Here is a 16,449-nt window from a genome sequence, read left to right on the forward strand (position 1 = left end):
GCAAAACCGTTTCTCCGTTTCTTGGCCCTTCAGCCAGGAAGTGCAACAGGGGGTTAGGGGAAAGCTATCCTGTACTTTCACACACTCTGTTTAGTGCCATGGATCGGTGCCATGTATTTACCGCATATTTAATTCATTAAGTTACACAGCATGTTTGATCTATTTAATACATTAACGTTTTTTGCCTAGGCTTGATTGGAGTATATTTAATTATTTTTCTTTGTTTTTTTCCTACTTGTTTATTTACCCTTTTTTGGCTGAAATTATATATTATTTAGTAATCCCACTGGGCTCATAGTAAAAACGGAATGTCTTCAAATGTCAGGATCTCTGAATAGCGGTCATCTTAGAGCGACAACTTAGACAGACAGGGATGAACTTAGTTTCCGATTTGTTTTAGCCACACTGAAATAGTCGGAAATTTTAAAATTAATGAGCAGTTAGAAATAGGTAATATTACAATTGACAAGTTTTTAATAAAAACAGAAAACAAAGCGTGATTTTAAATATCCCTTGTGTACTGTTCGGGTTTTTTTCCTAAGAACAAAAAAAAGAGTGGAATAGCCTTTTGAATGTTTCTAAACTTAACACGTCGGCTAATAGGTAATATAATTCCTCGTGCGTCTTGGATAAAATATTATTCATAGATTTTTCAAGTTTTAATTATCTAGTTTATAGAGGCTTTTCTATTTCAGCAGCAGATATTTTTTTCATCAGAAATAGATCAAAAACGTGTTATACCAGTTGATAGGCAACTGGTATAACACGTTGCCTATCATAAGGCAATATGCCTTATGATACATTTATAGCTGATACATTTATAACTGGTATAAATGTACCACATTTTTCGTAGAACCTACTGTTTTGCATTCTTATTAGCGGCTTGAATTGGGTTGAAGAGGGTTTTTGGGCATATTGCTATGCATTTTTCAGGCAAGTACGAGGTCCGACAAGGAGGTATCCTTTTGCCACATATTTTTAATGTCTGTATTGTAAATGTGCCGTCCGGGATCCAAAGCCTCTGTTTACATGTTTGTTTTTATTGTATTTATCTTATTTAGTTTATGCAGATGCTTTGCTTCTCACAAACCGTTCCAAAGTTCGCCTGTTTGTTCTGTCTATTTAGTGGCATCTTTTTTTCGGAAAATAGGTTTATTCCTCAACGCAGATAAATATGAATATCTTGTGTTTAAATGGTGTTATAGGATCTTATTTTTTAGATTGCACCTTCATCTTATTCCATGAATAAGCTCATTTGCTGGCTAGGTCTCACTATTGTAGACACTTTCTTTCCGGTCTCAAGCTCTTAAGGACATTAAAATTAAGTATTGTCGGAAACCAGGATTGTCATAGAAAAGAAGCTTTATCTGGATTATGTTTCTCTGACAATTCCGTACTTTTTTATGCCGGAGTTAGTAGTATTTTTAATAATAGTGATTTAGGATGAATATGACTGACTATTATCGGTATCTTATATTCTTGATTTACCTTCCTCGGTCTTCCCCTAATAGTAAACTAATCAAACAGTTTCTGGCAATGAACATTAAGTAAGGAGCTACCTGGGTCAACACTAACCGAAACTCTGAAAAACAGAAATTTGATACCAATAGATACACCAAATGAATCGAATTTTTGAGCTGATTATAAATATATAAGTTTCATCAAGTTTAGTCATGCCCATCGAAAGTTACAAGTCTGAGAATATTTGCCTTATTTTCGAAAAAAGGGGAAACACCCCCTAAAAGTCATACAATCTTAATGAAAATCACACCATCAGATTCAGTGTATCAGAGAACTCAACTGTAGAGGTTTCAAACTCCTATCTGCAAAAATGCGGAATTCTTTTTTTTTTTTTTTCACTAGAAGAAAGATCACAGATACGTGTTTATTCGTTTTTTGTTTGTTTTTTTTTCCAGGGGTGATCTATTGAATGAATCGAATATTTATGCTGATTTCAAATATATAAGTTTCATCAAGTTTAGTCTTGCCCACCAAAAGTTACGAGCCTGAGAAAATTTGCCTTATTTTCGAAAAAAGGAGAAAGATCAGGGATGCGTGTTCATTTGTTTTTGTTTTTCCAGGGGTGATCTTATTGACCCAGGGGTCCTAGAATGTCGCAAGAGGGTTCATTCAAACGGAAATTAAAATTTATAGCGCCCTTTTTGGGTGACCAAAAAATTTAAAGCAACTAGGCCCCCTCCCACGATGGGAGGATCTTTCCATGGGGGAATTTTTCACGGGGGAGAAAAATTTTCCATGAAGGGGGTGCCAGTTTTCCCAGCATTATTTAAAAACGATCAGAAATTAAATATAAAAAAAACAAGGGTTTCAACTGAAAGTAAGGAGCAACATTAAAACTTAAAGCAAAAATAAATTATTATGTATGTGAAGGGGTTCGCTCCCTCATCAATACCTCGCTCTTTACGCTAAAGTATTTTTAGTACTTTCAAAAGAGCTATTTATTCTAATTAAACGGCCTTTATGATTCAGGGGTCTTTCTTAAAGAATTGGAACAAAATTCAAACTTTAGCAACAAAAAAATGAGGTATTGACGAGGGGGTAGACCCCCTCATATACGTAATGATATCTGTTCGTTTTAAGCTTTAATGTTGCTCCTTACTTTCAGTTGAAAAAACCTTTTTTTTTTATTTAATTAATTATTCAGGAAGCGATATCATTAAAACATTTCCGATTGATACGTTATAAATCTTAAACTAATGCAACGCTAGGTCTTGGTCTGTTCCATCATAGTTTCCACCTTTTCTCGTTATCAATTTAATTTTCTTGTGTTTTTTTGCGACTTTAAATGATTTTTTATTGTTCTTATCTATCCTGCTTTTGCATAATAGTGGGTAAAAAATAAATTATTATTATAATTTAAAAATATTCTCTCTATAATACAGCCCTTTCCCTTTTTTTCCGTAACTCGATAAGCAATTGATATTCAATTCATTTTTCATTATTCTTGTTTTTGCATTCAAAAACTATTGTTGCTTTGTTCAAATTGTTGAAGAGTTCCGATTCAGCTGCGAAAATAACCATTGATAGTCGTGGTCATTAATTTAACTCAAAGATTCATTATGAAAGAAGACAATCGATTTTATTAATTCCAATTTTTTCTTATTAATCTCCAATTACTTCTTACCTAAATTATAAATTTTATAAATCATCCTGTAAGCATAAAAATAAATTTAAATCAATACCAAACGTAAAGAAAATATAATTACTCTTGTTCCGCATTTGACGTGTCACCATTCCACTGAAGCGCCGATACATTATTTAATTTTTCTTTATTCAAACCAATTCTCTCCAAATTTGCTGTCAGAATGTCCAACTCGCTCGCCAAATGTTGACGCTTCAATTTCTCTTGAACCAGATCCTCTCGTAATGTTTTTAGAGTTTTCTTTTCGACTGCTTGACTCTGCATAAATTCTCTGTGCTCCTGCTCTATCTCCACTAAGCGACTAATTTGTGATTGTTGCAGCTCATGATCTTTCTGAAAACGTTTATTTTCTCTCTCTAGAGTCGACATTCGCATTGTTAGTTCATCGATGCTATTCTCTTTAATCTAAAGAGGATATTAGAGTTTTGACAAATCAGCTGTCACTAAACAATAAGTTTATACAGACTTTAATCAAGAGAATTGAAAACTACAAACTAGATGCATAAAAATTAACGAAAAAAAAAGTTTTTGGCTGACCAGGGTCAAGGTTAACGTTCAGTTCACTTTTAGTCATCCTCACTTTAGTTATCACACGCACTACGATAGAAAGTCAACACTACATTCGATTTACCAGTCGATTCGTTTGTTAGTTGGCTCGGATATGACCTTGATTAGCAAAAGTACTGAATTTCTAGCATTGTATTATATAAAAATATGGCAAAGAGAATTGAATGCTGATAAGAATGAAACCTCAAGTTGATGTTGACGTAATACAACTATTGCCATCTAACATCAACTAGAGGGCTATTACTTGGAGAAACACGATACTGTATCTAGAAACAGTAGTTTTTAGTTTCTATTACACCTATTTTAAAGTGCCAAAGTTCTGCTCCTAATCAGCTTTGATTTTGTAGTGGCAGATAGGTAAATGACAGTATAATCTAGATTGGGTGGGGAACACTAAAAAAAGCCTCAAAGTTGCAGTCCCCAGGGGCGAAACCCTCAAAAATATACCATAGCTCAAACTTCAAACCCCCTCGCTCAAAACCAAGTTTTGTGCACTTTAGTTAGTTTTCTAATGTAGCGACTCGAGACAATCCCCTAGAAAATTCTGGAAGCCCATTTGAAATTTATTTCAAGCAGCAAGTACTGTAAGAGCTGTCAGATCAAACTCGATACACCTCTAATGGTGCAACTAAAACCCTAGCTGCTAATTCTCACCTTATTTAATTGAGATCCAAAAAGCCATTTGATAGATGCAGATGACATGAATAAGGTCTTCCCACATGTCACACTTATCAGTAGTATAAATAGAAACTACATTAGGGGCTTCAGTAGCATCTGAAGCCCCAACTGTAGCTGATGCTTAGGCTTTTCAAATTTTACAAGACCGCCAAGTAATTCGGCTGAAAACAACTTTAGTAAACCTAATTCCCCCCAAAAAGGTTGAGTTAGGAGTAGACACTGAAAGGCACAACTATAAGCCTACTTTCCCACCATGCTTGACTGGGATCCAACATTCGCTACTGGCATATGTTTTGGTAACAAAGATTCAGTTACCTCCCTCCATCCTCTCCCGTAAAAGTTCAATCGGCTCGAGATTCCTAAACGGCATAGTTAAGACAATAACTGTTACTCGAAACTATGTGTGGCTGAAATTAATAACAACTTTTATAACGTTCCCTGATGACGAGAATCCCCCCACCCCTCAAAGGGTCAGACAGGTACCAAACCTCAAAAGACACAGCTACGACAATACCTGTTACTTTTTGACAAGTCAAGTTGAGATCTAACAACTTCTTCAGGTATTTTTTTTAAATAAATATATTTTACATTAAAAAAACTTTTTAAAGTAAAGAGCGAAACCTATGAAAAAAAAACTAGAAAAAAAAATCCTAAAAGTCAAAAATAAAAAGAGAAACAATTAAAATATTCCCTTTTAATTATACTTAATTAAAAAATAAACCTGAGTCAGAAATAAAACTATTTCCAAAATTGTTTTAAATCAAAACACAAAATTTAGATTTTAAACAATTAATAAAACAAAAATTTACTAACAATTTGTCTAGTTTGATGACTAAACATTATGATTCGACCAATAAATACATAATTCACAAATCGATTTTGTGAACAAATAAGTAGTCCTCCTTTCCATATACTGGACGAGCCAGGGCTAAAGCTAGATTAGGCCACTGTATTAAAACATGTCCTCGTTTTCCACAACAACCTATTCCGGTTGATAACAAGAATCAACAATCCAGGTCCCCTCCCCAATTTTTCAGAGTTGTAATATCAGGAAAAAATAGGACAGTTACTATTACTCCTCATCGGGTCTGGTTACTATCCCGCAACCGCTTCTAGTCGATGTTCTAGCGGCAATGATTTTGCTTTCCCTTCTCCCCTACTGTTATCTCAACAAATACGGCATATCCGACGCTAGTTTAAAACATCTCTATGCTTTCCTTGTATTTCAGAAACCCAGGAGCTTGGGATCATATGTCCCAGTTACTCCATTGTTTTATGTCTCTTGAATCGCTTTATTCACACATATATAATACATTTTAAATGTGAGAGATTTTGAGGGATTCAAATCCAACATAACTAAAACAAAAGCTGGTTTATAAAGGATATTCACTAATTTCATTGACATTATTTGAGACATGAAAAATTCTTATATAGCAAGGAGAATGACAATCCGTCTAGAAAAACTAATAAACAGTCGTCTAAAATGTGTTTTAATCACATTTAACACCCCCTCCTTACTCCAAGACGGATTATAAGACCTTTCCTTGGTGTACTAAGTTAAAATGCTACCCTTAGCAGGTATGTTTTTATTCAAAATTCCTCACTTTGCTTCCTTAATTATTTTTATCTCAGTCCCATCATTTATTCAATATTTTTATATAATAAATATCTTGAAACAGAGATGATTTACCTTCACACAATACCTTTATAGATTATTGGTATATCAAATTTATCGCATAACTATTACTATTATTAAGAATTTGAGTCAATAATGAAACGGCAATAACTTTTTTTAAGTTCTTAAGCTTTCCCAGAATTTAAACAAAAACTTTAATTACATAAATGACTTTAAAAATAGAGTAGGAGAGGAGGGGGTAGCTACAATCAACAAACGAAGGAACATGAGCCGTTGTTACAAAAGAATTACAATCCGAGCACCCCAAACCAGCTGTCTTTCTAATGGAGTATCTTGGCAGTGTCTAGTAGTACTTAGCTACACATTTTCGGCCACACTCGCTGAACATTATGGGAAATTATGAACTAATAAGCTTCATACCATGACGTCATCTCTTTTTAACAGCAAATTAAGCCGCATAAATAGTTTAGGTATGTTTGATGACGTCATTAATTTTAAGATCATACACACCAGAAAAATCACCCAAGTTGTCAAAATGACGTCACTGGTGATATATAAGCGAGGTACAATTGCTTTAAGATTTCAGTACTAATGAAAAGTGCAAAAGTATAGTATCTTATATATACATATTCCTTAAGATTTATTAGGAAGCTATGGAGTTTTTTCTGAACAAACAAAGGCCCGCATTTGTGATCCAGGAAAAGGTCGCTGTCATTCTCAAAGATCAAATAATCGATATGAAATACACAGGGCTTTCCAAAGAATTTTCTGAAGCGCTTTCTAAAGCTGATAATATGCTAAGTCGTTCTATTAGCAAACAAATGAAAAGCATCGAAGATAATCAAGCATTTGCCATGCTAGCAGTGATGAATATTGACAAGCTTGATTGGGTGCATTTATCACACCAAGTTAATAGAATCTTACATCAAGATCAGATTCAAGATACAGTGACACCAGAATATTTACATCATCTCTGGTTAATCTATTGTCAGCCTAAACTACTCGATGCTTCAATCACAAGGGGAGAGGAGCAAAATTTGAAGAAAATTATAAGTAGTTTCGAAGAAGCAGAACAAGATATGGAAGAATGGGTTTTAAGTCTGAATGAGAACTTACAACAAGAACTTGCAACGGAGATTGAAACAAGTAAAGTTTTAATTCCCGAAGACTTTCAAAGATGGGTTATAAGTCACGTAAAGCGCTTACAGCAAGAAAAGAGAACAATTTTAATGCCCGAAGACGTTGAAAGGTTTAATGAGTTTATCTCCCATCGATCTTCCAATTTCTGTGAAGTAGAATGTGACTTGTTGATGTCATTTCCAAATTACTCGTACCATCAACTAAAAATGTTGTATCAAAATAACACATTTGGCAACTTCTTGGACTCTAGGAAAGAAGAACCTTACATCATAAACGATACGCATGAGAATCACATCCCTCCCGAATCCATTGAATATTCTCCACCTCTTACTCTAGAGAGGATATACTCTAGGAAAGAAGATGCTTACATCATAGATGCTGTGCATGAGAAGAATATATCTCCCGAATCCATTGAATATTTTCCGCCTCTAATTAATAGAAGTGCAAATTCTATCAGAACCCGCTATAGAAGGCTGCTTAAAGAGGGCATAATGGAAGAATATAAATCCACTAGATGGTCATTACAAATGGACCGAAAACTTTTACAGATGCCACATAGAATCAGCCACGATATGGACAAAGAAATATCTCAATTGTTTCCAAGCAAATCCCTTAAAGAGATAGTACACCGAAAAAACTTTCTTATGTATCATGCGAATCACGAACAACATAATCAAAATAATTCCTCCTTGGAAGATGACAGCATTTTGGATTCGTTAGGCAGCTTTCGCATAAGTGATTTTCGAAAATATGTCCTACCAAAAGAAAAAGAAGACACAGAAAGTATTTAGAAATGTTTATCCCCAAAACCAGACATGAGTCTGATGAAATACAGGAAAAAATGAGCGATATTAATGCAATATTATTGGGTTGCCTTCCTTATTTTTGACTAATGTTAAGGAAGTGAAAATCAAGATGTTAAAATATACATTTAAAAGTCGCAAAAATGAGGAGAAAATAATCATTATGGATCTTCTTTTCTTATGAATTTGGCTTGTTGCATCAATAAAATTACATAGTTTTCAAAGTTTTATTTTATTTGTCAAAGAAACCCATAGCATTGTGGGCTAGCTAGGTCAGAAACCAAAATACTCATACATTGTTTTTTTTTCTCAATAAGAGTCGAAAGAGTTTTTTTTTTCTGATCAGGTGCTAGATAACTAGGAAAATATAGAAAGTAAGCAAACAATTTTAACAAGAATAAAAGGTCACATTCTCATGACACTATTTTTCAAATAGTTTATGGTAAGAAACTGTAAGTAAAGAGGGCCCATTAGAACTCGAAATCCTAACAACTGACGCAACAAAAGAATTGGCTTTTTACACTGATTCCAAATATGCAAGACTCTTAGGTTTAGTGTCACCCATCAAAAGCTGCCTGAAACCCTAGAAGATCAGGAGAGGACTCATTCGAATGGAAGTCAAAATTTCTAGTGTGTTTTGTTAGTGACAAAAAGTGATAGGGCTGGAATAAGACACACTTTTCAAAAAAAAAAATGGTATCTATTAGTATTATTATCTGTATGACATTACGACATCACGTAAGTGTCACAACTAAGTTACTGCCTCACGAAAGAGCAGTGTTTTCTGTAATTTTATAGAGTCAAACTATAATTCTCCACCGAAGAGGACCAAGTTTCTATCGAACAAAACTCTAAGATAGTCGATTGAAGTAATAGTACTGAAATTGTAAATAACGGTTGCAAACAATTTTCTTAAAAATAACCGTTATGTAAATTAGGTTTATTATTTTTTGCCCTTTCATTAACACATTAGTACCACCCATCCTAACAAATAATTTTTTAGTTGCTCAAGCTAGGGGACTGAGGTCTCCTTCGAAAGATTTGTTTGCAAGGTGTTTCCAATGATGTACTTTTTGTTTCTATTCAACACCATTTTTTGGGTCTATTTTTTCGGCTATTTTTAGAAATTCCCATAAATTTGTTTTCAAAATAACATTTTCCAGTTAAGACTAATAGAGATAATAGTTCTACTTTTGAATCAGCTAAAAATCCAGGTTTTTCTCGATAGCCAGTTGTAATTATAATACCCTTTTTTTTATTGGCTACTATAAGCCGTGGTTAAGCCTGTACTAGGTTGCAGCTACCACAGCAACCATGATAATTAGATATACTGAAAAAATTAGAAAGAAAAAACTGCCTCTAGATCAACAGAAAAGTAGAAAACACCTGGAATGTTGTCACAAGATCGAAAGAAAAAATTAAGAGATAAAGATGTAGAAGTTGAGCTAAACAAGTAGCTGACAAATATAGAGTACTATAACTAAAACAAGGGCGCTGTCAAATTAAGCGTAAAAACATACTATGCAGTAAAGATCAATGCTAAATATTCGATTTTTATGGCGGAAACAAAAGCTACCCCTGAACACAGCCTGCGCCATAGGCAGCGCCACAGCCTGTCTAAGTAAAGAGCGATGTGGGCACAATTTATCTTTTATTTATCCTTTTTTTTAGAGCAGGGCACTTCATATAGATGGAGTTGTCGTAGAAACTTCGAAAGTGGCTCACTCGATTGGAAATCATAGAAACATACCTAAACTATTTATGCGGCTTAATTTGCTTTTAAAAAGAGATAACGTCATGGTATGAAGCTTATTAGTTCATAGTTTACCATAATGTTCAGCGAGTGTGGCCAAAAATGTGTAGCTAAGTACTACTAGACACTGCCAAGATACTCCATTAGAAAGACAGCTGGTTTGGGGTGCTCGGATTGTAATTCTTTTGTAACAACGGCTCATGTTCCTTCGTTTGTTGATTGTAGCTACCCCCTCCTCTCCTACTCTATTTTTAAAGTCATTTATGTAATTAAAGTTTTTGTTTAAATTCTGGGAAAGCTTAAGAACTTAAAAAAAGTTATTGCCGTTTCATTATTGACTCAAATTCTTAATAATAATAATAATAGTTATGCGCTAAATTTGATATACCAATAATCTATAAAGGTATTGTGTGAAGGTAAATCATCTCTGTTTCAAGATATTTATTATATAAAAATATTGAATAAATGATGGGACTGAGATAAAAATAATTAAGGAAGCAAAGTGAGGAATTTTGAATAAAAACATGCCTACTAAGGGTAGCATTTTAACTTAGTACACCCAGGAAAGGTCTTATAATCCGTCTTGGAGTAAGGAGGGGGTGTTAAATGTGATTAAAACACATTTTAGACGACTGTTTATTAGTTTTTCTAGACGGATTGTCATTCTCCTTGCTATATAAGAATTTTTCATGTCTCAAATAATATCAATGAAATTAGTGAATATCCTTTATAAACCAGCTTTTGTTTGAGTTATGTTGGATTTGAATCCCTCAAAATCTCTCACATTTAAAATGTATTATATATGTGTGAATAAAGCGATTCAAGAGACATAAAACAATGGAGTAACTGGGACATATGATCCCAAGCTCCTGGGTTTCTGAAATACAAGTCGAAATCGACGGAGTGCAACTAGCCCCCTCCCTGTCACCCTATTTTCCCCAAACGCATACGATCAAAATTGTGAGATAGCCATTTTGTTCAAAATAGTCCAAAGACCATATAGCAATGGCTTCAGGATGTACATAACCCTCCAGAGCCCAGGGACGAGTGTTGTAAGGTATACCCTGGGTATATAAGGTTTTTATGGAACGGACGGTCGTATAAGCTTGGGAACGGATGGGGTTCATTCAAAAGAGATTTCAAAAGTCATTCGATTGGAAATAGAGAGGGCTAGTGCCCTTTTTCATAGTCAAAGGTAATAAGAGGGCAACCAGCCCCCCCCCCCCCCCCACGTCAATCATTTCTCCAAACACATCTAATCAAAATTTTGAGATAGGTACTTAGTTCAGCGTAGTTAAAAGGTCCGAAAATTATGTCTTTGAGGATGACAACGCACCCGCCCCACATTCCTCAGGGCAAGGATTGTAAGTTATGCCCTGACGGCATATACTGTTTTTATAGAAAGTGGTCCTATAAGCTTCGGAGGGGACTTATTGGATTGGTAACCATAAGTTCTAGTGCCCACCCTTTTGAAATTCAAAATGATTGGACAGCATCTAGCCCCCCCCCCCTTACCCATCATTACCCCAAACATATCCACTAAAAATTTTGAGTATTCTAATTCTTTTCTTCCGGTGAAGTCGGTGTCAACGCGTGTTAATAAAATGATAAGAAGTTTAAGGCAAGGGGGAATTTTATCTTCCACTCTATTAAAGATATGCCTTCCAGGGCTTCTAGCTAAGATATCAGCTACTTATCTATCAAGTTTTTTTTATGCATCATATGTTGCCTATGCCAATGACTTGCTTCTAATAAAAAAAAAGTGAAGAACACGCCATTGGACTTAACAGACCCTAACAGCGGTGGTGATCTCCATGGACCAAAAGCCAGGAAGTGCATGCCACTAGCCTCTCTTCCAAATCAAAGCCCCTGTCCTCACGGACAGAAGATTTCAAGTCTAGCGTGCAAACCACTAGGCTAGGACGGGTTTTAGTCTTGCTTCTTATAAACCAAAATGGTCTTTCTAATATGGTTTTTGTCGTTGGTATTTTTCTCTCGAATATTGAACTTTTTCTTAAAGTAGATATATATGAATATCTTTGTTTTAATCAAATGTTTAGTTATTCTCTTCTGTGAAATAATTTTAAATTCAGTTAAGAAAGCTAAGATTGTAGCTAATAGAGCAAAATACTCGCATAACAGACGTGTGATGGCCTAGCTTAACTGAATTTTCTTTAATCATTCAATCCTTTGGCTTCTATATTCTTGTTAAGAAAAAGAAGTTAAAAGGAATGCGGATTAACTATTTTAAATTTTGTAAATTTTCATTGTTTCTTCAGCCTTGGACGAAAAACTGGAAATTTATTAGAAAATTTCTTGCTTCCGATATTAAAGATATAATTGAGCAAATGAATACACTTCACAAATACAGTTTGCGGTAGTATTTCTCCGCATCACCGCCTAATAAGGTTCTTTCATTTGTGCATTTTTTGTTTGTTTTTATTTTCCTTTCTCTTTCTTTCTTCTTTTTCATTTTTTTGTTCCCCGTTTTTTCTTTTTTATTCTGTTATCATTATTTTTTTTTCTATGTGTAAAGATCGTGTTTACTATTTCTATTTCTGTTTGCGTTTTCATGCGTTTTTTCTATGTGTATATACAAGTATTATACTGCTGCATAGTGTGGATGACAAATGCATGATAATAAATATAATAGACAGTAACATTTATTTTTGCTATAAAAAAAAGGAAGAATACAGGAAACATAACACTCCTTAGAAAAATAACACAAAAATAATAACTAAAAATAACTTTAAAATAACATAAGAGACATAGTGATATAACACCCCTTGCCAGATTTGGAACCAAATTTAAAAATATTCTTTAAAGAAAACTGGCCAACTTATCTCGTCTACAAATGCACCCAACCAGGTAACTGACAATACTTGACTTTTAAACAGAAAAAAGGATAACATTTGTAACTCTGCCAAAATACTCCATGCCCCCCCCAAAAAATAAAACAGCAAAGTGGGTTGAATCAGAGATTATTTTCCCAAATCAAAACAATCTAATTCCAGAATATTTCAACATAAAATAGTAGCGTTCAAATAATTCCACTGTTTCTTTTTTAGTCTCTAACGGCTAATGTCCCAAAATCCAATGCAATGCCTATTTTGTCATGCTATAAAAACAGATCTTTCTCTTTAGGCAAAGTATCAGCAATAATTATATTATATATATATATATATATATATATATATATATATATATATATATATATATATATATATATATATATATATATATATATATATATATATATATATATATATATATATATATATATATATATATATATATATATATATATATATATATATATATATATATATATATATATATATATATATATATATATATATATATATATATATATATATATATATATATATATATATATATATATATATATATATATATATATATATATATATATATATATATATATATATATATATATATATATATATATATATATATATATATATATATATATATATATATATATATATATATATATATATATATATATATATATATATATATATATATATATATATATATATATATATATATATATGTTGCCTTTTTTCCTAATTCATGAAATGAGGCACATCGAGTGTCAAATATTATAAAAGTTATTTACGTAGTCTAATAAATAAGTTTATACGTCAATTGAGCTTCAAATTGAAGTCCTGGAAATCATGGGGCAAGGTGCCCCCTCGGCAAAGCCTGTAAGGGTTTCAGCATACATCATGAAATTTAGAGTTTTGTTCTGGACGGCCTGAAGAAAAAATCGGTCCTTTCCTATTGGGAAATAGAAATCTAAGCCAATGTCTGAAAGAACTGACATATAATTTTGAAGAGTTAGTGGCCCCAGAAGTCAGTTATTGCAGACTCAAAATTTCGAGTTTTTTTTTTATAATTGAATAGTTTTAAGTGGCAAAGTGACCTCTCTGGCTGTTTCAGATCGAATTCCTACTTGTTATGAATATTCTTTTAAGTAATACAATAACCTTTCTAATTGTTTTAAGAGTATTATCACATCTTATGCGTAACTTAATCTTGAAACTTGGCACTAGAAGTAGATCACAAGATTGATCTTCATGCTAAAAAAAAAAAAAAAAAACCTCGCCCTACCCTTTTACTTGATGTTGACCATAAAACGAATGACTAAAAGACCTTCTGCTAAAGCAAGGTCAAGGTCCAGCTCTCACAAAGAAACTGCGCGGAGCGTGACTTTCTTGTTTTTCAGTGTCAGTGGTTGTTTACATTGTTTTTTAACAAAACAATGAGTGAAAATAATTTCGCTGAGCAAAAATAAGAATTTGAAAAAATTTCCCTGAGACAAATTAGTGAATAATTAGCTCTTATTCGCTTTTAATTTATCAAGTACACTTACCTCCAGAGAATTTTTCAATCTGTTTACTTCCTTGACCAAACTCTTATTTTCCCTATCCAACCTGTGATTCTCTGCTTCAAGATCCGTCGTTTCTTTTTCCAAATCATTGAGCCGCCTTGTTGAAGATTTAAGGGTTTCAACGGTTTTGTTAAGCTTCTGGTTTTCTTGTTCCGTTTCCCGAACTTCACGCTCAATATCTTCCAGTTTCCTTTGTAGGTTTTCAATAGTCCTTTGATATTTTTGATTGTCTAATGATAGGGACGAATTTGTAGTTTCTAACTCTTCAAGTTTAGCTCGGTCCAACTAAAAGGAGAAGACAATTTGATGCAACATCAATCTTTGGACGTGATTAATAAAATCTTCGTTTTAAAATAACGAGTCACGATTAGCCCTTTAACCTCGGCTACGGACACACCTCTAATATATTAAAGGAATAAATTAATCTATTTTGGATGCTACAACTACTAAATCCAGAGTCAAACGTTAAAATTCTTAAAATTTGACCAAAGCTGGCAGGCCAGAGTCAGTATTTTGGTATATTCAAAATCTTTGATTCTTTTATTGTTGTAATGGGTCAATCCTATCTTAACGTCTTTTTGAAAGGATATTTCAATAGCATGGAAATTCAACTGGTATTCTTTTCTGGAATCATTCAAATCCAAACACATTCACAGAAGGGTTTTAGCTAGCTGAATCTACCCAAATTCCACCTTCAATTAATTTGTGATTGCTTATGCTGACAAGTCATAATTGTCTTTACAATATCCTGATAGGTTGACATCTTTAAAATAACGATATATGAAATTACGCCATTCCAATATTTTAAAATTTAAATACAACGCTTAAACCTAGTCTTTGAATCAGCCAATATGCTACAAGCATTTGAAATGGATTGAATTACAGTGTTTGTAGAATTCCATTGTGAATGGATACTAAAGAACCAAATTCTTAAATTTTACTCAGCCCTGCCAAGAAAATTTATGTAAATTTCCATCCTCTATTTTGCTGGGTATCTTAATTACTGACGCTGGGTATCTTAATTACTGACACATTTACGTGCTGTGTTACAAGCTAAAAACAAAATCAAAGTATTTTAAACTTACTCAGACTTGTAGATAATAATGGGCTCGGCAAATTAAAAAATATGTCATCTTTTGTATCCTAGTAAACTTGGACACACTGATAAAATTGTCAACTCCAGAAATATTTGTTTTTTTCGTCTGGCATTTTCGTTAGCCTTAAAAAATCCCATACTCGGTCTTCATTTCTGTAATTTGGTTTTTGTAGCGCATAATTTCAAATGAGGATCAAAAACCTACTGACTATATCTGTGTAATGGACACACTTGCTTCACGTAGGCACTGTAAAACGTTGCAAATTGTTTTAGAGCTGATGGGAAGTGATTGGCTGGGAGTTACGGACGCTTTAAAAATTTTGAGATAGCTTTTTAGTTCAGCGTAGTTAAAAGGTCCGGAAATTATGTCTTTGAGGATGAAAACGCTGATGGGAAGTGATTGGCTGGGAGTTACGGACGCTTATCAATTTTATGGGTACATATAGTGAAAAATCAAATGGAACAGTGACTGATTTGACAAGCTTTTAACAGTAACCAGCTCTCCTGAAACCTGTAAACAGTAACTAGGTCTGATTTAACAGGTCACTAGCCCCAAATACTTTTATTAACCAAAAGTTATTGAAATGGGTATTCACTGAAAAAGCAAAGGAACAGAAATTGAAAATATAGAATATTTGAACATGGAAATAATAGGCATGTCAAAATAATTTGACTTTAGGTAGTCCATTCAAACATTTCTAATCTCATCGAAATATTTTACCTTACTTTCAGCAGTGCCGTTATATTATTGTGATCGCTATTGTTATTAACACTAAAATATTCTACCGGACGTACGGTGAGGTGTTTGTTGATAGTTGCATAAGATTTATTTCAAAGTAACTCAAGAGTGTCAATTTTAACACAATTTTGGGTAACACTTGTCATCTTTTTCAAAATTTATCAGTTAAACCCTACACTCTAGAGTAGCCTTATGAATGCTTTATAAGTTCAACTCTATCACTAAAGTAGTTTCTAAATTAAACTACTTTAATAACATTGATCAATCTTCCTTCTTTCTTCTTACATAATTCACGGCGCGAAGCACACCGTAAATGCAAAATATCTGACCCCCTTAAATTGAACTATCTTTGTCTCGATTCGGAATTTATTCTTAATTGTTTCTCAGATTATCCTATAAATTATCATTCTTAAATCTTTGGAAACATTTTCCAGGGGAGAATAATTATTCCTGATTT

At 33.3% G+C, this 16,449-nt stretch overlaps 1 protein-coding gene across 1 annotated transcript in view; it reads right to left on the reverse strand.

Moving 5' to 3' along the window:
• Positions 1 to 16,449, reverse strand: part of LOC136030663 (girdin-like) — a 260,328-nt gene that overhangs the window by 64,293 nt on the left and 179,586 nt on the right. The window contains exons 24-25 of the mRNA XM_065709731.1: positions 14,140 to 14,442; positions 3,228 to 3,568 (exon numbers count right to left, since the gene is read on the reverse strand). Coding sequence (XP_065565803.1) covers positions 3,228 to 3,568; positions 14,140 to 14,442 — 644 coding nt within the window. The remainder of the gene's footprint in view (positions 1 to 3,227; positions 3,569 to 14,139; positions 14,443 to 16,449) is intronic.

Source organism: Artemia franciscana, chromosome 8 (genome assembly GCF_032884065.1).
Source record: "Artemia franciscana chromosome 8, ASM3288406v1, whole genome shotgun sequence".
NCBI classification, from domain to species: domain Eukaryota; kingdom Metazoa; phylum Arthropoda; class Branchiopoda; order Anostraca; family Artemiidae; genus Artemia; species Artemia franciscana.